We start from the raw sequence: 25,018 nt of genomic DNA on the forward strand, positions 1-25,018 counted from the left end.
TGCCCCAGCTGGCGGAAAATTGAGCACAGACGGGTTTTCCTATTGACAGAACAGGCATTATATTGTTCTGTGAGGCCTGTCTGTTTTGTACTCAGCATGTTTTATTCTGACGTACACTGGTGAGCCCTGCACGAGACCGAAAACAACTTCGCAACATGATCACAACATGGGAGGAGTCGTCACCGGCGAGAAGAGTGCAGCCAGTCGGACATCATGGTGAGGTCGGACCGTGTTCAGCGTGCAGAAAAGACTTTTATGACTTACCTACATATTCTTTAATGTGTGTCTTGTCGTTTTGGGGTTTTGTCACCGCTCTCTAGCTTCTATGTGGAAGCCGGAGCTTAACTCACCTCACTGTATTAGCTCGTTGGCAAACTTCACCGCCTAGCTTTCAGTAACGTTAGCTAACGTCAAGTTAGCGTAATGTTATCATAGTTGACTGAAGAAGCTAAGCTCTGGTCAATAAACTTTAGTTAGCTGTTGTGAACTTTATTGCACTGACACCAAAATGAGCTGTCTGTGGTGTAAGTTATGGGATATTGTGAAATTAAGCAAGTGGGACAAACTGGTGGAAATAATTCACTGTGGAGAGGACACGTTGTCATTTATGTTAAAAACAGCTTAACGAGTCTGTTTAAGGCTAGCTTAACTAGCTACAGTGCACCATTATAACCTTAAATTTACTTTGTGGAAATACAGCAATGCTGCAAACCTGTGAATTGAATTGAGGACTAACTAACTTAAGTTACATGTTAGTCATTTCTTTCATACAGCATTTTTATGTAACGCACTGAATCCTGCCAGAGGACGCTGGCTGATAAAACACCTTGTCACTGTTCACTCACGGTGGATTGTTATCTTTATGGACACCGTGGCAGTAGATTTTTATGCAGACATTTTCGGGTTCATTTCTGGTAATGCTACAATAAAGGTGCGTTTAAGTTATAAAATTGCGATTTGTCCAAGTGAGACAGCCCTAGAAAGTTTCAGCATAGCATCCTAAACACCACAAATATAATGATTTAGAAGACATTACAAATGAACTTAGCTTGATATAACTTTGTTAAAACAAAGCTTCATCAAACTCCTAATAAACGTCCAGTGCTGATCGTTTTTAATTGTTTATTGGAGAAGGGACCATGTACAGGTGCTGGTCATATAATTAGAATATCATCAAAAAGTTGATTTATTTCAGTAATTCCATTCAAAAAGTGAAACTTATATAATGTATACATTCATTCCACACAGACTGATATATTTCAAGTGTTCATTCCTTTTAATTTTGATGATTATAACAACTAATGAAAACCCCAAAATCAGTATCTCAGAATATTATATATAATATTAGAATATTGTGAAAAGGTTCAATATTGAAGACACCTGGTGCCACTCTAATCAGCTAATTAACTCAAAACACCTGCAAAGGCCTTTAAATGGTCTCTCAGTCTAGTTCTGTAGTCTACACAATCATGGGGAAGACTGCTGACTTGACAGCCGTCCAAAAGACAACCACTGACACCTTGCACAAGGAGGGCAAGACACAAAAGGTCATTGCTAAAGAGGCTGGCTGTTCACAGAGCTCTGTGTCCAAGCACATTAATAGAGAGGCGAAGGGAAGGAAAAGGTGTGGTAGAAAAAAGTGTACAAGCACAAGGGGATAACCACACCCTGGAGAGGATTGTGAAACAAAACTCATTCAAAAATGTGGGGGAGATTCACAAAGAGTGGAGTGCAGCCGGAGTCAGTGCTTCAAGAACCACCACGCAAAGACGTATGCAAGACATGGGTTTCAGCTGTCGCATTCCTTGTGTCAAGCCACTCTTGAACAAGACACAGCGTCAGAAGGGTCTCGCCTGGGCTAAAGACAAAAAGGACTGGACTGCTGCTGAGTGGTCCAAAGTTATGTTCTCTGATGAAAGTAAATTTTGCATTTCCTTTGGAAATCAAGGTCCCAGAGTCTGGAGGAAGAGAGGAGAGGCACAGAATCCACGTTGCTTGAAGTCCAGTGTAAAGTTTCCACAGTCAGTGATGGTTTGGGGTGTAATGTCATCTGCTGGTGTTGGTCCACTGTGTTTTCTGAGGTCCAAGGTCAACGCAGCCGTCTACCAGGAAATTTTAGAGCACTTCATGCTTCCTGCTGCTGATCAACTTTATGGCGATGCAAATTTCATTTTCCAACAAGACTTAGCACCTGCACACAGTGCCAAAGCTACCAGTACCTGGTTTAAGGACCGTGGTATCCCTGTTCTTAATTGGCCAGCAAACTTGCCTGACCTTAACCCTATAGAAAATCTATGGGGTATTATGCCAGACCCAACAATGCAGAAGAGCTGAAGGCCACTATCAGAGCAACCTGGGCTCTCACAACACCTGAGCAGTGCCACAGACTGATCGACTCCATGCCACGCCACATTGCTGCAGTAATTCAGGCAAAAGGAGCCCCAAGTAAGTATTGAGTGCTGTACATGCTCATACTTCAAGTTCATACTTTTCAGTTGGCCAACATTTCTAAAAACGCTTTTTTTGTATTGGTCTTAAGTAATATTCTAATTTTCGGAGATACTGAATTTGGGATTTTCATTAGTTGTCGGTTTTAATCATCACAATTAAATGAAATAAACATTTGAAATATCAGTCTGTGTGGAATGAATGAATATAATATCCAAGTTTCACTTTTTGAATGGAATTACTGAAATAAATCAACTTTTTGATGATATTCTAATTATATGACCAGCACCTGTACATTAATCAACATTCAAATAAATGTAAATATCATCAGCACTCCTTAAAAAGAAAACTTATACAATATAATTAACAAGTGTTAAAGAAATACTATATTGTGGTAAACAACAATAGAATTAAACAACATGAGTGGATAAAATCCATCAGCAGGTGATACAGGCAAAGTTAGATAAAAACAGTATCAGTGTTGATATTGTTGGTTCTTAGTAAGCCATTTGTTAACATAACCCTTAAACAAGTAATGCATCTTCTAAGTAATAGATCTTTTACTCAGATCTAATCCAGAGTTGTTTTTTTGTTTGTTTCCAGTATAAATTCCACTCACAGTATTCTTTTTATTGTTAGGTAATATTGGTAAATGCTGATGTATAATGATGCAGCAACAAGCGCATTGTTTTGATTTAGGGACTAGTAGTTCTACAATGCCACTTTGAGAATGCCGAGTCTCAGTTGCACGTGTCATCTTTGGGAATAAAGCTTTCAGAACTACAATCAAGTTTTCTAAAAATGTTGCAAACACTGAACAGGATTATAAGATGAATGTGTCATGCAAGGGTTTTCTTCTTTGTTTGCTGACAGTTCCTTTTTCTATGTTCTGCCTTAGAGCATACAGTCCACTCTGGAAGCCCACATCTACTTTACACTGATACAAGTCACTGGAGATATCATTGAAATGACAGTACTGCCAGACTTTTTTTATTATTAATTAATGCTTTTCTCACAAACTGAGAGGTGAGGCATGTGATATCTCACATGATGAGTTTGTGATTGCACTGAATCTCCCAAAACAGTTGACAGGTGTGTTATGCATCTTTTCTAGCAGAGCGTAGCTTCAAATCAGTAACCATCCAGTTCACAAATGAAAATGATCTCATGCTTCACTTTAAAGTCACAGAGAGGAGCATACACACTTGGAGGTATTCATCTATAGTCATATAGTTTATCTTTGTAGATACAACTGAGCTTCTGAAACATTTTAATGATACATAAAGGGACAGGGGCCCATTTGTTAGTTCTTTAACTGTCACGTGTCCAGTTATAGAATTTCTATAATTTTTTGGAACTTGCTTCAGACATTTTTCAAGCAAAAATGTATTCAGTCTCTTCATTTTCAATGTAAGTAGGGTGAGCATCTTAGCAGGGGTTTCCCACACAGTGGTCCCTCACCGAGGCATCATAATTCGATAAGATGTGAGTTTTGTAGAGAGATGTTGAGAAATGCTAGAGTTGCCTCGCATTGATCGAACATCAAGATCAAAGGATTTAAGTCCACTTATTAAAGTCCAAAGTGGTGAAATTGTGATGTTTGTCTGCAGGAGTTGACTCAGCAGGTAGAGAAGTTAATTCTGGGATATGTCTCTGTAATTGGTTAGAAAGTCTGATGGGGTGTGGTCAAATGGTCTTGGTGTAAATAACACTATTGCTTCTTACTCCTCTGTTGCATGTCAAGCTGTAATTTAACTTCTCCCAACACTAGTCTGCACCACTTGAGCTGCTCTTTTGAGCAGTTCAAAACAATTTAATAGAACAGTAGCATTACACTGCTGTAACGAGAACACCTGTTGTTTTCTGCGGAATCTCCAGAGTGAAGATGAAGCTCACTGTGCCACTTCCACTCCTGGTCCTCCTTGCTGTCACAGGACCAGGCCGAGCCCAGGTCAGGACCTCTCTCCTAGATTTGACCAACAGCATCGGGAGCATCTTTCCCAGTCTCAGCCGACCGGCAAACCACAGCCGCATCTTCTATGCAGTGATGTTTGATGCAGGGAGCACAGGGACACGCATCCATGTCTACACCTTCATCCAGAGTGACTCAGGTAATACTGGGCAGAGCTGGACATTGTCTCAAATTACTTCCCTCTGCTCTTTTAACTCGAGTTATAATATCAGCATCCAGGGTGAGAGGCAGGTTAAATCATGTGTACATGTAGAGTAACAAGCTGTTTTGCAGTCTATTCCTCCCCTCAGCTTTTACTCTATCCTCACTTCTGTAAACCTGTAAGTTTTCACTTCAGGGGACATAGGTTAAACTTGACTTTTTAAGCAATAATCCTTGTTTGTCAGATTCAAGTCAACATGCCTCATCTTGAATAAGGGGATATATTCTGCACATGTATGCTTAGCAGATTAAGGCATTAACGCTTTTAAAAGCTGCTGCATATTTGATGTGGGTGGATCTTGTATCTTGTAGCGGAGCTGCCTGTTTTGGACAATGAGATGTTCCATTCCCTAAAGCCTGGTTTGTCAGCATACGCTGACTCCCCTGAAATGGTGAGTTCATTGTCAAATCTAATCAATTATATTGAGCCGAAGGAAAAGGTCAGCTGGCTCTACATTGTATTCATAAACACTGCCAATAGCGTCCCTCTGTGGGGAATCACATTACTAATGAAAGTAAGTGGGAAGTGAGAAAAGCAAAATGACAGACACGTGAAGATTGAAGCGCCCAGATATGTAACACTTACAAAGTGTTTTCTCAACTAACCAGACAGCTCTGGGCAGTGCTGTTTTGTGGTGAGCATTGTCTCTGTTTTTAAAGGCTGGAAACACAGTAAGGATGTTGTTGAAGGTGGCCAAGAAGACTGTGCCTCGTTTGGAGTGGAAGAGGACCCCAGTGGTCCTCAGAGCCACAGCTGGACTTCGGCTGCTGGCCACAGAGAAAGCCCAGGCTCTTCTGGAGCAGGTAAAAGAGTGCAACGGTACTGAGACATGACATGATCTCTGAGGTACGGTTTACACAATAGCAATATTCTGTAGAGTGCATTTCTTTTATCATAGGGGAGTTGTAAGGCACTACATTGCCTGACACTTTCAAGGGAAAGTGCAACCTGTTATCCAGGGAGGAGCAGGCAGAAAAGGAAACGATGGCAGGTGGTACAGAGGCAAGAGGAAAAGTATTGTTATCAGAGTGGTATGAGCTTAGTGTGGAAGGCTCTTTTGGAGGGGATAAGATAGTAATGGATGGCCCTGGGGCACCTTGGAAGATAAGTGATACTTTATTAATCCCCCCGAGGGAATTAATTAATCCCTTCAAGCAGAGGGCACCTCTGGATGAGGTACCATTACAGTAGATAACATTAAGGCCATTTCTCTGCTGCTTTCTTTGGCTCTCTCGTGCTCTCTCTCTATCATTCTGCCTCTCCTCCCTCTCTTCTTCCTCCTCCACAGGTTCAACATGTGTTTGATGAATCTCCTTTTTTGGTCCCAGACAACAGTGTCAGCATAATGAACGGCACAAATGAAGGTAACGTCTGACAGGCAACACATTCGTCACTTGCCGCAGTCGCTCATGTTTTCTCTGCAGTACTTTATAGGTGGCATCAGTGATCCTCCTGCCTTACTTTTTGTGTGCCGTGTCATTTTCTGTAAGGAATATTTTTTACTGCAGACATTTAACTAAATTGCAGGAGGTTTTTGCTGTATTTTATGATGACTCTTGAGAAAACTAAATTGCTCTTCACCACAAAGTTGTTGTGACCTTGAACGGCTGTTATTATGTGGTGAAAATTTGTTGCCTGATGTGCCGCAGTGTAATTGATTTGTCAGCATTTCAGCCTTGTTTTTAGAATTATAACTCATACTTACGTGTTTGCACATGGCTTTGTTTGCACCATCTATTGTAATTTCTGTGAAAATTTGTCGTCAGCTTCTCTAAAATGAAGTTGTGCGTTCCACCTGGAATGACTGTTTGCTTGTTTGCTAATCTCTTTAATGTAGGACTCCTGGCGTGGATATCTGTCAACTTTCTGACAGGTGAGAACTGTAAACTCATGTCTAAATGCTCTGCAACATAACACAGCGAATATCTTTCCTGATTTTTTGTTTTGTTTTCTGAGCTCAGATTACTATACAGTACTTGAAAATTGAACTCGTTCACTAATACAGGCTGAATGTATACAGCGATGATGTTTTGCCTCAAGGGGATAGCTCTGATCGTTATCAGGCTCAGTGTTGGGATTTTATTGTTTTGGGTTGCACGTTCTGTGTCAAATAGGCCTTTTGAAGATAGCATCTAAGGTATAACCAATTAGCTCATCTCTGTTGTGGCTGCCGGATTCAAGTTGCAAATCTTTTCAGGTCACCTGAATGCACAAACCAAGAAGACAGTGGGGATCTTGGACCTGGGAGGAGGATCCACACAGATAACTTTCTTGCCAAAACTGAGGGTCAGTTGTGTGTCTGCATGTTTAGAGAGTTCTGCGCAAAATAAACTGTTTAGCAATTACTGACCTGCTCTGTCCTTCATATTCCGCTCTAGAAAACCATCGAAAGTGTTCCCGTTGCTGATTACGTTGCCAGATTTCACATCTTCAACTCAACATTTGAATTGTACACACACAGGTAATAGATTTTAATTAATGTTCTACCTATCCTGCATTTGAACTATTTGTGGTTCCATCAAATCAATTCCTGATTTAATCTTAATCTCCATGTATTTTTTAAATTGACCTTCAGTATGGACTAGTTACGTATAATACAAATGCCACAGACCATGTTGTTAATTAGGAAAACTTGTATTATGTGTTTAGTCATTAGATTGTGAGTAAAAGGCAGACCATTCGTTTGACCTATTTTCACAATGATTTGTTACATACACGGTCTGTTCCTGGTCAGTTGTGTAACTGTATAACAATCCTGTGACTTCATCCAGTTACCTTGGAAATGGACTGATGGCAGCTCGACTGGCCGCACTGGGCGCTTTGGGTGCAGAAGGTACTGTGCAGTACATGAGGAAAAGGTGCTCTGTCGCCATTAGCTGTGGCTCTGTGTTCACTGTGAGTGTGTCTCTGCAGGATACTGAGACACAACAGTGAGTCAGTTCTCCGAGTGCTCTCTCGAGTGTTTTTATTTCCTTCTCCTTTCTGCCTATTTCTCCAAATCCTGAGTAAAGGAGGTAACAGGAGAAAGACATTTTTTGTAGGATGTACTTTCAAGTCTTCCTTTTTTTAATAAACAATTCAAGTGAGACCCTGAGATGAATCACCAAAGGGCTTCAGAGAAAATCGTGTTAGTGACTATCCCGAGTTCTTGAGTCAGTCTCAGACCGTGGTGACCAGGTGTGAAGCCATTGAGCCAGTTAGAAGATTAAAAGAGTCACGTCTGTGCTCCCACAGGGTTGGAGTGGCGAGTTTTTAAAAGTTCCTGCTTGCCAAAGAAGTTCAGGGATGAATGGAGCTTTGGCGGGCTGACCTATCAAGTGAGCGGGGACCCAGATGGTAAGATACTTTTTACTTCAAGTATAATCACTCCGTTGAGTAGAGTAAATCCAAAGCTACTGTATGTGGGAATGAAAACTTCAATGTGTGATGGGGTTAAACGTTCGTAGCAAGTACAAAATAGAAACATGTTCCGCCAACCCAAACGTGTGCGGTTATGTTTTTAAAGCCCATTAAAATGGACTTGCAGTTGAAGTACGCACCATTTTGTTCCAACATATGATGCATCATTTACAATGCTGTCCGTTTCCTCTCCAGGTTATGCAGGATACAAGCTTTGTTATCAGGAAGTACTTAAGGTGGTGAAGGGGATTATTCATCAGCCGTATGAGCTCGAAGACAGCAATGTTTTCTATGCCTTCTCCTATTACTTTGACAGAGCGGTGGAAGCAGGCCTTATCGGTAAGCACACACCCTTATAATTATACAGACCCAGCAGAATATTACCCATTCCAGTGTTATACAGAGGCAGGAAAATGTGAGTCATCTATACCCATCTCAGTGGATTTGATGATCTATAGGTGTGTAGTTATTAGAGAAACTGCTATCCTCTGCCAGTCCTAGCTGAAAGGGCACAAGCTCTGTTATTAGTATTATGGAAATGTGTGTGTAGATCTGCTCTCTTAATGAATGGTATAGCATTTTAAATGTGAGGAGGATGACCCCAATCACCCCCTGTTGCAGATGGGGTCCAAGGAGGAACGCTGGCGGTCAGAGACTTCAAGAAGCGAGCTAAAGAGGGTGAGATGGGCAAAGCAATGCATCGTTACTATGACAGATGTGCAGCTTCCCGTACTTGAGACACTGTGTGCATCTCAATAGTCTGGACCTGTGTCCTCCTCGCTGCTATCTGAAACCCTGCCCTCATCCTCCCAGCAAGAATACAGATGACTGATTATCCAACCTAACAGACATGATTGCCCTTTTGTCTGCTCAGTGTGCAATAAGATGACCAAGTACCCTTCCATCAGTCCTTTCCTGTGTATGGACATGACCTACATCACCTGTCTGCTCAAGGATGGGTTCGGATTCAAGGAGAGCACTGTGCTGCAGGTGAGGCGGTATTATACAACACAATCAATAGGGTTTATGCCTTGCTAATAGAAGGAATAAACAGTTAGGATTTTTTTAAGTTGTGTGACTCATAAGTGATTACAACATTACACAACGCAAGAACGGTTACGTTTAAAATAGCCTCCATTTAGCATTTGTTGTACCGTTTGAATAGACCCTAGATACAGAGACCGTGACTCATCGGTAATGGAAAAGAGGTGTTCTTACCATTTTGTCACCCCGGACATCTCTTTTTTTTAAAAACGTAATATTTTAACATTGTAGTGACACAATCACCTGAAAGAAGTCACAGACCTTTAAAAAAAAAGCACCAGTCATGCTCACTGACTTAAAAAGGAAATTCTCCACAAAAATTGTTACTTTATTTCAATAAATACAAAAAGTACTCGAGTGATTTGGTGTCGGATTTCCCCCCCTCCATCCTAGTTGACCAAGAAAGTGCACAACGTGGAGGCAAGCTGGGCTTTGGGCGCCACGTTGGACCACTTCCACAACCTGAAGATCCACTGAGGAGAAGGGAGAAACACACACTGCTGATTTCGGTGGTGCTTAGTAACAAATATGTAAAGCGCACTACCTTATCTAACGGCCCCAGACATCTGCAGTTTGTTTCATAAGGGCAGAACCAACCTCATGAGTAATTCTTAATTTTGTTTAAAAAGCAATTATTCTCAAGTGTTAATAGATTGAGTTGTAAATGAGCAATGTGTTGCCTTACTCAGAGAACAAATGAAGCACTGGAGGTTGACATTTGAGGGAAAGATTGTTACCAGTAACACACTGTGTTAATGCAGATTTTGGCATTACTGGAGACACACTTTGTCTAGGATAGATGTTTTTGCGCATTACTCAGGCTAATTAACATGGTGGCCTAGCTTGTAAGGCTGTGTAAAACCAGTGTTTACATGCAGCAATGTGATATACTGTGTGTTTAGCAGCAGTTTTTAATGTCAAGTGTTTTGTAATTAGTTTATGGATAATGGGGTATACACGTGTCTGGAACATTTCAATTTGACAGTCAACCATTAAAGTTTTAAAAATAAATGGGACTCGTTCCAACATCATCACTGCATTTCAACCTCAGACATCATTGTTTACAATGATAATGCACATCACAATACATGGTCATTATATTTTCATAAACTTTTAAACCCGTCTCAGTATTTCTTTGGGAGTCTGAAAAACTTGAGGGAAATGGTTGTTTGCAAACTTAGCCGTTTTACACTTGTCAATAAAACCATTACTAATTACAAATATCTACAGGGGTAAAAGTCAGAATCTATTTACAAATAGATGTCTATGTTAAGTCCACTGTGACCGTCAGTCTAGTGCTGCTGAAACAGGTGTGTGATGTTCATGATGGCGGACTACAGTAGTGCCACCACATCTTCTCCGTATCCGTGGCCTTCGGTCGTCATGGTCACCAGCTCGTGTGGCTGAGAGAGAACCACCACGGCGTCAGCAGAGCCTGGAGGGAGGGACGCAAAGACGAGTTCAAAGAGAAGGTACCTGGTAACATGAATGCTGTTTAATGGTAAGACACGTCAATGTGCATGTAGCTACAATAAGGTCCAACTATAGTCATTAACTCCGCTAACACAGTTGTCCTTGAGTTTCTGCAAGCTTTCACCTGGTAATGCCTTTTGGTTTTCATGCTGACAGGCCCATTTAGGAAAAAGTGAAGGACATGCAAAGATATTCAGTAATATTGAGCCAATATTAAAAAAGGTATTCACAATAGGAGTATTCCGTCTCAGGGGGTGAATGCCATCTACATTATAGGAATTACATATGGATATATGTTGAAAGTCTGACAAATGGGAACGATTTCAAAACAAGTGTGGGTTTTGAAAAAGTAGCTTAGAACCGGGCCATATGTCTGAATACCGAAATGCAATATATGCCTATATTTATATTTGCAAAAATCATACATTATAGTATGTGGAATTAACTGTCTACAATATGCTTTTACCAGTGCAGTTCAGTGTCATTCATCAACATTTGTTTGTTTAAATTTATTATGTTTAGATAACAGAAAATCCACTTAGACAAAGAATATAAGAAAGGTATATAAGAGACAATACTACACCAATGATAACTGCGCCGATATAAATACCTTGTGTATATTGAAGAGGCAGCCCATTTTCAGTAGATTATGACAACTAAAGTTTAGGCACTGCACAGGCAAATAAATATTACAACCATATGTTAACATGTCAGTGTTACATGCATCAACATTCTTAAGACTTACATTGAGGCCCTGGTAAATTTGAACGCATGGGTCCAATAATCAAGTGAAGCATAATTAACACCATGTAACTTGACTGCTGAGCGCTCCAGTTATTAAACAGTATTGTAAGTAATGATCCCAGAGTTGAATAAATCATAGTTGGGTTGGAAGCAACTTTTCAGAATGACAATTTTAGCAGTGTATCGGAGACGAACAGCAAGACTAAAACCAAGAACAAACAAGGCGGAGCAGACAGGAAGAGGTTTGTTACGCATATTACAGCGTCCGAGATAAACAGCATTACTAAAACATGCATATACAGTATGTGCCCACAGCAGAAGAGCACATGTTCATTTATAAGACTCTGAAAGCTGGCGTGAGGTATACTCTGAAAAAAATGTGCAATTTAAAGGCTGTTTGACAAGGTTTTTAGAAGAGATGAAGATGATGCTAAACAAAGAAGACTTTCATCCTGCCTCATTACATCATTTTCTGTTTACAACCGATTCGCCAGAAATCCAGACAGCAGCTATTCTAAAGCACCATTACAAAAGGCAATTACACAGCTGAGTCATATTAAGTAGAGAGCAAGCTGTGCTTCAACTATGACAATCAACATTTTAATTTTCATGGCAACATAAGCAAATGGCACAATGACAGTACAAAGGGGCCCGAAAGCTGCTGCCTGAATTGTTGGTTAATTGTGTAAAAATCCAAAAGAAAACATCTTTAAAGTCCAGACAACTTTGGCAAACACAAGAAAGCTGGGCTGTCATAAGCAATGATTGAAAAAACACTTAACAGGACATCAGCAACAGCACATTGTGAGCTTCACTGAATAATTTCTTGCTATTGTTTTGTGAGATGTTTTGTTATTTTGTCCACCCTGCGTGTATTGTGGTTTCCCCTGCCATACTTGTGCAAAACGCCCACCTGGTGATCTCAGCATGGCATGGTGAAGATTCATGGGCCCCACGTTTGTTGTCATGGTGACCATACCGTCTCCGTTTTCGCCGTCTGCCTCCAGCAGGCTGCTCTGTGTCAGAGCCTCTCCTGTCAGTAGCAAACAAATAAACTTTTGCTTTCTTCCCGCCCCTCAGCAAAAAAAGAAGTATGAAAGGGAGAGGGACATGCTGTGCTTAATCTACGATCTTTATAGGACTTACAGCCAACAGCTTACTGAGAAAATCAATGTTCAAAGCTGAAATCTGCTCATTATTACCAACTTTCCAAGCTATGTTTTGATGCTTTTGTGAAAATGTTTTTTTTTGTGTGGTTGTTTTTAGGACTGGTTATTTCAACAGTCCATTTAAGAATTCATCCAGTATAAATAACACAGAAAGTACCCCTCTGTTGTGAAGCTGCATCTTTCTTTGCTCCGCTTTTACAAAAGACCAGCCTCTGGGGAGGCTGACCCGAATAAATCTGCTGTTTATAATTAGAGCTTTGGCAGCGCTTCCTCTGTGGTGATTCAGCTGTGGTGCTTCCCACTTCTACAGAAATGTGACAAGGAGGCAATTGGACTGTCTGCTCTAATTTTTTCTGCGCAAAAAATTAAACTAATTTAAGCTGATTTTGTACAATATGTTGAAAAGCTCAGAGAGACGCTTTTAATCTGAAGAGGTGCTAAAACTGCTACCAGGAATAGAGGCAGGAGTGAACTCGGGTAAATTTCCCACAGCTGCAGAGGGAGATTTACTCAAGTGTCCACTCATTTATCTCAGTAATTTGTGGGGTGACTGCAAAAAGGCATCTGACTAAGGCGAGGGAAGCTCGAAGACATGAATTTGAGTTCCTCTGACATTTTAAGTTGGTGACTACATACTTTTCAGACAAATCTGACCCCATCACAAGATGCCTAACAGGCCTATTTCTGCGGTAGAGTTGTGCTGTCTCTGCTATTGCAGAGATATGTGCAGTCTAAAACAATTCAGCTACTGGCCATGAAGAATAAAAATTGGAATGATACATTTTTAAGTGCTAAAAGTCATTAATTATTCAAGAAATGTTCCTAAAATGTAACCAGCACCATCACCGTGCACATTTTAAAATGTATGGGCTGCTTGAAGCTACACAATCCAAGGATTAGCATAACCACCAACTGCACTATGTGTATGTGTGCGTGAGAAAAAGATAATGCGAGTGAGAAAGACCTGTTTCTCTGCTTTCACCACTGAGCCCCTCCTCTCCATGTCTCTTCCTCATGTGGACGTTTCTGCTGCCGGACTGAGAGAACGTCTTCCCACAGATCCCACAGTGGTGAGGCTTTTCACCTGGGAAACGCAGACACAAACACGTACTGCCCTGTGATTCCGTCTGAACTGATACAGGATGCAACTCTTCCAAGGCATATGATGATATGCTGTTATCTGTCGCGCGCCAATTACATTGAAAGTGCTCGGCTGCACCGCTGTAAACTCTGTCTCACTCACCAGAATGTACGAGCATGTGTTTTCGCAGACTGGAATACTCTGCAAAGGATCGCCCACAACCATCTGCTTCACACAGAAAAGGCTTCTCTCCTGGAAGCAGCCAACACACATACTGTTGAACTCCACAACACAAAGACTTAAAGGGATAGTAGGTGATTCTAATCCAATGCACTTTTTGTTTAATTCAGCAAATATTTAATATAAACTCATTCTGCAGGAGGATTGTTGATATTTTAACTCAACTGCCAAACAAATAACACCCCTCCTTTCAGTGCTCCCTCAGAAGCTCTGCCCCCTAAATTTCAAATCTGAGGTTTCTCCAGCAATGGAACGCCTTCACCCTTGCCTTGTCATATAACTTTCTTTTCTGTTTATTCTCTTCAGACCTTTTCCTTTTTGGTTGTTTCTCAGCTATATCTCCTTCTTCACAGTGCCTGGAGTCCAGCACGTTCAAATGTGCCAGTGTACAAAACTCTCTGCAACTGCTCCTGTGCATAGGCAGTAACTCCACCTGTTGCTGATTGGCTGGAACAATATTGTAGGGCAGGGTCCACACCACTTTCTTTGTTTTCCATTTACAGAGCTAGGGCTGTGTAGGAAAACAGTTTTTTTTTCCAGAGCACAAAACGAAGAGCTAGCAAACTGTGAGAAAAAGTGTATACTTACCATCCCTTTAATGTAATACACTTGTTATTGTAGATAAAAATGTAATATCATTTCATCCAACTAAGTGGATATTATAGCTCACAGAAAGTTGTTCTTCCAGACATTATGGGCAAAATATAAACACAGTAGAGTGTAGCTTGTCTGCTAACTGGTCCCTAGATAGAAGAAGCAGCCAGTGGGAACAGGCCATCAAAAATCTTAATGTTGCCCTAAAACAATTTGGCAGTACTGTTACTCATTGCAGAAGTTTAATGGCGGCACCAGTGCTGCTGACTCTTCAAATCTCCAGCCTTGACTGCACCAAGGAAGCATTAAATGAGCAGAGGCAAATGGCCCGAGTCAGTTATTGCTTCCAGCGGGTCTCCGGCTCCCTCACCTGTGTGTATGCGTCTGTGGTTCTTCAAGTTTCCAGCCGTGGTGAACTTCTTGCCACAGTTTTTCTCCTTGCAGATGAAGGGCTTCTCTCCGTTGTGAGTCCTCATGTGAACCTGCAGCCTCTGCAGCACGAAAAAACTCTTCCCGCAGCCCTCTGCGCTGCACCTGAACATTCGGTCGTTCCTGCGAGACGAGATAACCGCACAGACAAGCCTCGGTGTCTCCTGTGTACGCAAATTCATTTGTAACGGCCCGCCAAAAGGTCAGACAGGTCTACCTCAAATAAGATTTCCTACACAGATGTCAAGAGAGCTCCTGCAGTTCAAGTACAAACTTCTTTCAATGTCTCGGCTGTGTTTCTCCTGTTTGGCTGCTCTGTCTACGGTGTGATAAGCTGTGAAACATCTGTAAAACCAACATTAATTGGGCCACTTACAGTAAAGTTAAACTAACATACAGAATTAATCAACAAATGCTTTTGTTAGTGATATTAGGAATTTTGTTGTAGATAATAAAAAAAGGTTTCAAAATGTGATGAAATCATTTTTGTAATATCTCTGGAAAATATGCAGACAGTGATCGATCTGCTTTATATAAATTTGCGGTGAGCTGGGCAGAGCTGTTTGGATATAATTTCTGCACGATCTTCATGCACAGACAACAGAAGCACTAACCTCTCATTCAAGACTTCAAATATACCTGCTGCTTTTTGGTTAAACAGGTAATAATGGCTTGGAATTTACAGCTAACATTTTATTGCACATATGATATTTAAAAGCCACAGTGTGTAATGTGTAATCTGTATTAGCCTGCAAGCATGCATTATTATTTTTCAATATGGAAAATGTACCCACATTATCTATTTTGCAACAGCATCTTGTCGGACTCCTGCCCGGATCCATTGCTGTGTGTGACGTGTTACCTGTGCGTTTTGAGGTGGTATTTGAGATGAGCCGGCCAGGTGAACGTCCTGCAGCAACCCTCAAACGAACAGCGGAGGATCTGCTTGGAGAGGGGGCGGCTGGTCCGGGACTGCAGCTCTCTCTTGTCCCCGTCTGCTGTCAAACTGTGTGTGTGGTCACCTAGGCAACCAGAAGAGGGAAGTGAGCCGGATTGTGCAGAAAACAACCCCGGAGCGCCAGGTGGACGGCCTCTAGAGCCCGGCTGTATAAAAGCTAATCATTAGGTACTGACTGTGACGTGCTGAACAACTGCAGCCAAAAGAAAAACAACCCGAAGCTGATTTTTCACCTGATCGAACTCCCTGCTTTGAATGCCTTTAACAGGTCCAATTTTGCTTACAGCGTGCCAGCAGCAGTGCACCTATAACCGATACCCCGCTGCTGAAGGAAGCTTCTAGTCTAATCTAATGTAACTTGGAGGGCAGCCATTACCCTGGCTCAGATAGCAGAGTTTTAGTCCTACAATGAAACCAGTTAGTCTGCTATAGACATCGTGTTTAACAATGTATTAGTATATCAAGCCCTTTCTCGACTGGTACACTAGCTCGGCATATTTTTGAATGTGATACACTGTGTAAAACCATCTGGTGATATCAAAGACACTCAAAGCTGGATCCACATAGTCTATAAAAACATTTTCTTCTTTCCTTTGCTAACCATAATGGAAATATAATGAGGTCAAGGATAAATGTGGAGCCATCATAGCGTACGAGAGTCCATCTGAACTTAAAATAGGCTACATGATTAACTCAGGTCAGCCTGAAATACAATTTCCAATATTGCTTATGTAAAGAATTGTGGAAAAACTATATCTTCAACTACCACCATGTGTCAAAACACAGTACATGTTAATTCCAAGACAATGACAGCCATGATTAACTTAAAAATAGCACTTTTCCACACGTCAGCAAAAATTACAGTAAAGACAATATGAAGAAATAGTAATGCAAAAAGCAGTAAAACAGAAACAGCACATACAGTGAAGCAGCATTTACGTAAGACATCATAAACCATGGAAAACAGATCGAGATTGGGATGAAAGCAAATAAACCAGCCATGGGCTAAGTTGGGAATAAACTCTCAAATCACTTTTCTAACCAGGACCCCTAGCTGCAATTCGGCTCAGAGAGTTCAAAGATCAGAGATGTAGCTAGGAGCCATAGTGCCTTGAATGTCATGGGTAAAATCTTTATCTGACAGGCAGTCTGTGGAGGCAAGTTAAAATGGGTTGTGATGTGGTCCCAACTCCCGGTGCGGGTCAACAGCTTGTTACGGCACTGTGTGCTGCAGGAAAGGAACGTCTGTCAATGATCAGAGTAGAGAGCATTACAGGAAAGAGAGTGAGAAATGAGTAAGGAGTGGATAACTTTTAAGTAAGTATGCAACAGGTTCAGACATACTCTTGACAATCAAAACAGAGTTTGGAAAGTATTATACCAAGACAAGTGTGTAACTTTTACATTGTCCAAAAATTCCACAGGGAAAGGCCATTTATCAGCCAACAGCCTGGTATAATGCAGGAAAAACACAGGCGTAACAACATTAACAGTGGTTCCATTCCTTTAAGTTTCCCAGTAAGCCATGCCAGTGAGTGAGCCCTGGAAACTGGCTCACCTAAATGGAATTCAGCCATCATTTATCTTATTAAATCTACCTGTGCTTTTCCTGCTCGGACATTGCCTGCAGTAAAAATGGTCTAGTGCCACTGCAAAGGTTTTTAATCACACTTTAAAATCTTATGTTCCTAAACATTTTGCCACCATGGTGTTTAGATATGTGATTTCAGCGTACAAAAATTTGTGCTCCGTCAAGATATGTTGACACCTGAGGATCGACTACACACGTCACAGCACTATGCCTTTATGAATACAGGAGTCACAATTTCTTGGCTGGGAGAAGGTGGCAAACAGTGAAGACTCCAGAATGTTACTGGTCCAGAAAGATTGTCCAGCACCGACACCCAGTTAAAATGTCAGATTGTTGTTTTTACACCTCAGTTTTGTACAGATTAAAAAAACCCCAAAAAACAGCAGTGAGCTTCTGAAGTGCTGGTAGATGGATTTTGGACAGCTATTTCACCCCCCATTTCCAGTCTTTGTGCTAAGCTAAGCTAACTGGCTGCTGGGTGTAGCTTCATATTCACTACATAGAGATGAGAGTTGTATCGATCTTCTCATCCAACTCTTGTAGAGAAATCTAATACGCGTATTTCCCTAAATGTCAAACTATTCAGAACCATTAGTCACCCTATTATCCTCCATATAACCTTTTCCTGGTGGCTTGTTTACCTGATCGCCTGTGTGTCCTCTCCCCTTTCTTGTCTTTCTGATCACTACAGCCTCTCTCCCTCTCTGAAGCCTGCGTTCCCTATATAGTCTAAACGCACATTAAATCATTGCAGACAAAACACAACAAATGATGATCAAATAATGTGGCGTTTACAACTCCACTGGATATTTACAGACTTGTAAATCCATGTAGAAAAAGCTACACATTCATTTTGATTTAGAGACTTGATGATGAGGAGTGTTGAACACAATTTAAGTCAGTACTGATTACGCTACATTTTCTTCTCATCACTGACCTCATTTCTCTTTCTGTCTTTGATGCCTGCCATAAGCAGACCAGCTGATTTTATTTTACCATAAAACTGTGCTGCTTCCTGAAGACAGGCTTAATTTCTTTTTTATTTTCTGTAATTTTAGTCATAAACTTGACATTACAGCACAGATGGCTGTAATGCACATGCCACAAGCACTGCACACATCCATGAACAGCAACATACTGCAGTATCATATTTTGTTTGACTTTACTTTCCCAGTGTTAAAGACCTCTAAAACCACTTCTGTGACTTTACCGTTACTGACACTTGCAGCTCTGGCGTCCTGGCTGGCCTTGGCATCTCTCGCAAGCTGTGCCCGCGTGGCGGCAATCAGGCTGTCGTGTGCCAGCTCCTGTACCCGCAGATACCAGGGAGCACTGCCATCTATTCCATAGTCCCCCGATGAGACCCCCTCATCGTCATCCTCGCCGGCGCCATCTGCGGCGAAGATCAGTGACTCTGAGGAGGCTGTGATACCTGAGAGGGAAGAAAAGGCATGAGGGGAGCCACCGTAAAACAAGAAATTTAACACCATTGCAATATTCTGCAAGACCATCAGTGGCCTGAGCCCCTCTAGGTCACATTTATGAATTCATTATCGTTTTCCACGCTCAGCAATTTTGGGTTTAATGTTATGGCTTTATTCTGAAAGGCTGAGAGGATGCTGGTCATAAGACAGTGAAACAGCACATAAACACGCTAAAATAAAAAAATAAAAAATAAAAATCAATCCCTCTTTATTCGGGATCTGAATTCAATTTAACAATAGACAAAGTGATTTAGTCTACTGAAAGTCTTTTCTATCCTCCACATCGCTCACTGAGTCATAGACACTGCACAAAAGGTATAAGTCAAGGGACCAAAATTAATTTTTTGGCTCTCCTGCCAATGGGCTGATTGAACCAAGTGTGCCTGCCAAGGATCATTTCTTCCAGCCAAAATTATTCAGTTTTCTTCCGGAAAATGTGTCACCCAATTTCTTTTTAGTGCTGTGTGTAGAATCAGGGGCCGTGCAAGATACAAAGTACACACACAAGATCAGATTTCAATGTAGAACTAGGAAGTGATTCATCATACAGGAATAATGTTCGGTATCCGTTAGGGTGGCAAACACTTTATTTTCCTTATCGATTGATCTATTGATTACTTTTTTTAAATAACTGTAACAAAATAAGGACAATGCCAATCACAGCCAGTTCACTGTTTTCAGCACTATTAGTGTAACAATTCAGACAAGGAAAAGCTGTTTTGTTTGTCTTTTCTGATGGTGTAAATCTGGTGTAAATGTCAGTGTTCCTTTACCTTTTGCAAGGTTCAGTAGGACGTAGGAAGTGCTGTCTGACTGCTGTAGGTCATGGAGGATAGGTGGGGGGCTTGTTGAGGCCCGGGGATGAGTGTGTGTGTCGACCACTAACGGGCTTCGCGCTGATACACCTCCAAACTCTGACAGGGAAGGAGAACTCTCAGACACATGGCTCAGGCCTCCATCTGAGGAGAAACCCAGTGTTTATTAGTTTAAGTCCTGAATAAAAACAGCATGTTATCTGCATATGAATACCCCAAATAATCAAACCATGGTTTAAACAGTTTGGCAGGTACAATAAGTGCACAGTGACTGCATTAATGGCATGTATGCCACAATAAGGTACAAGCAAACATGAACACAAGACAATGCAGGTCTGAAATATAGATAACCTTTTCAATTATGTAATGAGTAAAAATTTATATTCAACATATTTAAGGCTTCAAAGACGCACACAATACAATTTGCTAAGAAACACTTATATACCTGTATAAATATAATATAAACATACCTGTGTTTGCTGCTTACAAGAAAACTATACATAAAGCCAACAATAAGCAAATCTGCAATGCCAAAAGACAAACTATCAAAGACATAGTGTGTCATCAGAGGGATCTGTCCATCCAAACACAACAGCTATGGATTCAGAAGTATCTTAAAGCAAGTTATGTGCTTTTCTGAAGGCTAGAGCTGGACTTAATAACCATATTTTACATACAGAGGGGAGATCAAGTATTTGATTTTGCAGGTTTTCCTACTTACAAAGCATGTAGGTGTCTGTAATTTTTATCATAGGTACACTTCAACTGTGAGAGACGGAATCTAAAACAAAAATCCAGAAAATCACATTGTATGATTTTTAAATAATTAATTAGCATTTTATTGCATGACATAAGTATTTGATCACCTACTAACCAGTAAGAATTCCGGCTCTCACAGACCTGTTAGTTCTTCTTTAAGAAGCCCTCCTGTTCTCCACTCATTACCTGTATTTAACTGCACCTGTTTGAACTCATTACCTGTATAAAAGACACCTGTCCACACACTAAAAACAGACTCCAACCTCTCCCCAATGGCCAAGACCAGAGAGCTGTGTAAGGACATCAGGAATAAAATTGTAGACCTGCACAAGGCTGGGATGGGCGACAGGACAATAGGCAAGCAGCTTGGTGAGAAGGCAACAACTGTTGGCGCAATTATTAGAAAATGGAAGAAGTTCGAGATGATGGTCAGTCTCCCTCGGTCTGGGGCTCCATGCAAGATCTCACCTCGTGGGGCATCAATGATCATGAGGAAGGTGAGAGATCAGCCCAGAACTACATGGCAGGACCTGGTCAATGACCTGAAGAGAGCTGGGACCACAGTCTCAAAGAAAACCATTAGTAACACACTACACCGTCATGGATTAAAATCCTGCAGTGCACACAAGGTCTCCCTGCTCAAGCCAGCGCATGTCCAGGCCCGTCTGAAGTTTGCCAATGACCATCTGGATGATCCAGAGGAGGAATGGGAGATTGTCATGTGGTCTGAGACAAAAATAGAGATTTATGGTCTAAACTCCACTCGCCGTGTTTGGAGGAAGAAGAAGGATGAGTACAACCCCAAGAACACCATCCCAACCGTGAAGCATGGAGGTGGAAACATCATTCTTTGGGGATGCTTTTCTGCAAAGGGGACAGGACGACTGCACCGTATTGAGGGGAGGATAGATACAATGTGATTTTCTGGATTTGTTTTAGATTCCGTCTCACGGTTAAAGTGTACCTATGATAAAAATTAACAGACCTCTACATACTTTGTAAGTAGGAAAACCTGCAAAATCAGTAGTGTATAAAATACTTGTTCTCCCCACTGTAGCATAGCAGAGTCAGGTGGAGCTTGTCAAAGCTTTGTTTAATAACATGAGGTTAAAAGCAATGCAACAGTAATCCAAATCTAAAAAAGGCACGATGAGAAGAACAAATCTAGAACACCAAGAAAACTGTACGCATGAATAAACATTTTGTATCTATTCACCATTTATCATGGATTACTGCACTGAAATTTAAAATAATGTGGCACCTCATGTATTCCATGACCATCTTTCACCTATGCATTGTGATACAAAATTAGATGCAGATGCATATCTCTGGATTGTGGAATGTTTTATAATAGACTATTGCTTACTTTAAACCTGCAATAACTGATTTTTTTGCCACGTGGGGGCAGCACAAGCAAGTTGTGAACACAACACTGACATATCATCATTAAATCAGTATGGTGAACTGGTTAGCAAACAGCTGCTCATTTATGCAAACAGCAGTTATGGAGCAACATTAGCATTCATTTAGAGTTGTGTTTCCACTCTCTTTTAGCTCTGTTTTTTGGTCTCCACCAACTACTAAGGGAAAGATCTGACTCTTTAGCTGCTAAATGCTCCGCTATGTTCACCAGCTAGTCACTAACTTTGTCTGTCTGCCATTTGATGCTGAGCAGGTAGTGTACACTACAGTGCATTTTCATTTACTCATTTGGCAGACGCTTTTATCCAAAGCGACTTACATTTGAGGAACAACACACAATCATCAAATACAGCACCAGATCTACAACTGACAATACATATTAATAAAAGCAGCAATAAATACTAGTAAGCGCTAATGGCACATATCAGAGCTTTTCCGCTGAAAATGATGCTCTGAGAGCGTGAATCAAAACAGCAATGTTGTGGGCTGGACAGATAAACTATCAGCTGCAGCTATAAAGTGCTGTCATGAAGAGGGGAGCTGCACATTCTGGTGATAATTCTCTGTAGGTTTACCACTACAAGCAACCCCTTTTACATTGTCATTTAATGCATAGTTATGACCAAAAAAACAACATTTTAGAAAATTCAATAATGATCTGCCATGTTAACTTAGGTTTATGTCTTCTTCAATTACACAGATAACAGTGATGAAGCAGAGATGATTGTCTTGGACTACAATTTGCAAAATAATTTGTACATGAACAACATACTCAGAGGTAACCTGTGAATGCCAAACCCTTTTTGATTGTGCTGTCTTGACAGTGGAGGTGCCAAACATTTGTGGGATTGTTGTCGTACAGCTGTAAACTGTGTGGCCCACAACAAACGACATAGCAGTAGAACAGAACGCTAAATATAAATCACTAGTGTAATTGTTTGACATGTAGCAGCACTGAAAATGAGGAAGCTCTCAATACTACTGCTAGTATGTGGCCTGTGGTGGACAGGACAAGAGCAATGAGGAGCTGCTGACCTGTGAGCTCCAGCGGGCTGCACAGTGAGCTTTCAGCTGGAGCCAGCAGAGGCAGGCAGGAGTGTTTGGACTCCGAGTCCTCCAGACCCTGGACCAACGGGATGGACGCGTTCTGCACAAACTGCACCAGCAGCTAAGAGGAGGAGGAGGAGAGGAAAGGAAAGAGCCATAGCATGAAAACAAGTACAGTGCTACGTGTAGTAATCCAGGACAAGTCACAACACAGTCTTGTTCAACTGCGATAAAGATGGAGCATGCAAACGATGACAGGATTACCTCTGGTTTGGAGTCAAGCTCATCAGAAAGCATGGGTCACCCTGTGTGGAACCTGTAGGATAATACGCTGATCCATTAAACGCACCCAGGTTTGTTACGACTGGCCCAAGTCTAATCAAAATCAAACCAAGACTTACCTCAGATTTGACCTAAATGTTGAGATTCTCTGTCGCTCATAAGCGTAGGGTGCAGGTCATCTCTCAGTCAAGACCATCACACAATCTGTGGTGAAACGACAAGACAAAACGTCAAATGATCAAGTTAGCTGTAACTGACGCCTCTGCGACAACGAGTCGCGAAAAGTTTGACAGTTAAAAGACCAAATAACTCAAAACTATTTCGCTGAATGTAGCTATTACAGCACGTCAGTCTAAACCGTGTTGGGTAACGTTAAAACAGGTGAGGATCACAGACTGCGTTGTTAACTTAGCTAGCAGGGTTAGCAGTTGCCAAACTAGCTACCGGGGCTACTAGACAGGTGTTAGCTGCCAAATGTCAAAGCCTGGCCGCTGACGATACACCATGCTTGTATTTCATGTCGTTAAACCCCCAATAACACGAAAGTAATTCGTTTACCTTTTAATAGTTCTGTAAGTGAGCTACAGCGTGAAAACGGCTGGATAATTATCCCAAAACAGAGTAGCAGGTTTGGTCTACGGCGGCTCCGACGGAACAATGCTTGTTTGAACACTTCCGCGTTTTCCTCGCAGGGATCCTGTATCATCGGCGCCATCCAGTGGTTAAATCATCTGTAAACTTCTGTGTAAGGCCAGCGAAAATTCCCTCTGTAGTCAAAAAAAAAAAGATATGGGCATTGCTCTTTGGTAAGATGCTAAATAAACAAAACCCTAAATACCCTCAAAGACCCCCCACACAGTTATTTGTCATGCATTTTAAATTATAGTTGTGACGGCCCCTCATCTCTCTTCATACTTCGGTTGGTGTGTTTTCTGTCTCCAGGGCTGCAGACCTGATTGGCAGGGTACAGCGGCATGGGACACACCTGGGCCCGGTATGCCCCATGCGTATAGAAGCCAGAGCAGCAGTTAGTCTGGGGTTGGACCTCCTTCATCTCACAGTTTCCGTTGTTTTGTTTTTGGTTTCTTGTCTTTGTTTTTACAGCACAACATCCATGCAGCACATTTTCACTCATCCACTCCCTACACTACTGACTTTACAGATTCTTCCCATTCATTGGTTTCGCTTATTTTCTTATTAATAAATCACTTTGTTATTTAGTTTACTCTTGTGTCTCCCGTTTTTGTCCAGTCCATGAGCCGGGCTGTGACATAGTATAAACAAAATAAACTATTTATTCACAAATGACAGTACCCAGCCACAGCCTGATCGCCCTGCTGCCACCTGGGAAGTGATATAAAAGCTTTTTCCCCCCAAGCTATGAGACTTTTAAACTCAAATTCATCCTCAGCACTACTCAACTGAATATAGTTTATTTCTGTCTGACATTTTACGATTTCTTTTGTATTACTGCCATGTTGCAGAAGGGAGTTACAAACTTAATTTCACTTTACAACCTGTTGTAATGTGACAAATAAACCTACCTTCTATAAGACCTCCAGGTTCATCTTGAATTTGTAGGGAGTTACAGTGGGAATTATCTGAGGAAATGTAGTGGTTTCTAATTCACAAACTCCATGTACTAATAACAATGGGTGTGCAACACACAATTCTCCTTTCCTCTGTCTTGACATTTGCATTAATGTGACAGTAATATGGGGTTCCACCAAACACCTTAATCTAATGACTTACTGATAATTATTCAACAATATCTCTTAATTAATGCTTAATTGTATGCAGGGGAACTGGAGAGATCTGTTAATGCTCAGTTTGTTCTATGTATACAGACATCAAGATCTCAGTCA

General features: G+C 41.3%; 2 protein-coding genes and 1 long non-coding RNA gene across 5 annotated transcripts; 2 read left to right on the forward strand and 1 right to left on the reverse strand.

Moving 5' to 3' along the window:
* Positions 1-64: 64 nt before the first annotated feature.
* LOC119909282 (ectonucleoside triphosphate diphosphohydrolase 5-like) lies at positions 65-10,076 on the forward strand. Of its 2 annotated transcripts, none has more exons than XM_038727417.1 (14): positions 65-216; positions 4,327-4,559; positions 4,934-5,013; positions 5,282-5,425; positions 5,911-5,986; positions 6,460-6,495; positions 6,820-6,908; positions 7,001-7,083; positions 7,394-7,455; positions 7,857-7,958; positions 8,217-8,360; positions 8,643-8,699; positions 8,896-9,011; positions 9,459-10,076. In XM_038727417.1, the coding sequence occupies exons 2-14, from the start codon at positions 4,334-4,336 to the stop codon at positions 9,540-9,542; spliced, it is 1,299 nt and encodes a 432-aa protein (XP_038583345.1). In that variant the 5' UTR covers positions 65-216; positions 4,327-4,333; the 3' UTR covers positions 9,543-10,076. The 2 variants fall into 2 exon arrangements, with proteins under 2 accessions (XP_038583345.1, XP_038583344.1); XM_038727416.1 differs by having other exon boundaries at positions 116-221.
* znf410 (zinc finger protein 410) lies at positions 9,376-23,846 on the reverse strand. Of its 2 annotated transcripts, XM_038727414.1 has the most exons (12): positions 23,712-23,846; positions 23,273-23,357; positions 23,136-23,187; positions 22,860-22,992; positions 19,602-19,787; positions 18,555-18,776; positions 15,658-15,817; positions 14,737-14,918; positions 13,695-13,784; positions 13,416-13,535; positions 12,196-12,315; positions 9,384-10,500 (listed from the first exon to the last, which is right to left on the reverse strand). In XM_038727414.1, exons 3-12 carry the CDS (start codon positions 23,166-23,168, stop codon positions 10,400-10,402), a joined length of 1,347 nt encoding a protein of 448 aa, XP_038583342.1. In that variant the 5' UTR covers positions 23,169-23,187; positions 23,273-23,357; positions 23,712-23,846; the 3' UTR covers positions 9,384-10,399. The 2 variants fall into 2 exon arrangements, with proteins under 2 accessions (XP_038583343.1, XP_038583342.1); XM_038727415.1 differs by lacking the exon at positions 13,695-13,784 and having other exon boundaries at positions 9,376-10,500.
* On the forward strand, positions 23,123-24,373 carry LOC119909284. Its single transcript, XR_005445416.1, has 2 exons — positions 23,123-23,224; positions 24,096-24,373. It is a non-coding gene; the product is annotated as an uncharacterized LOC119909284 (long non-coding RNA).
* The last annotated feature ends 645 nt before the right edge of the window (positions 24,374-25,018 follow it).

This window comes from Micropterus salmoides, unplaced genomic scaffold (assembly GCF_014851395.1).
Source record: "Micropterus salmoides isolate LMB-PRFRI ecotype aquatic unplaced genomic scaffold, ASM1485139v1 Ms_hic_scaffold_18, whole genome shotgun sequence".
Lineage (NCBI taxonomy): Eukaryota > Metazoa > Chordata > Actinopteri > Centrarchiformes > Centrarchidae > Micropterus > Micropterus salmoides.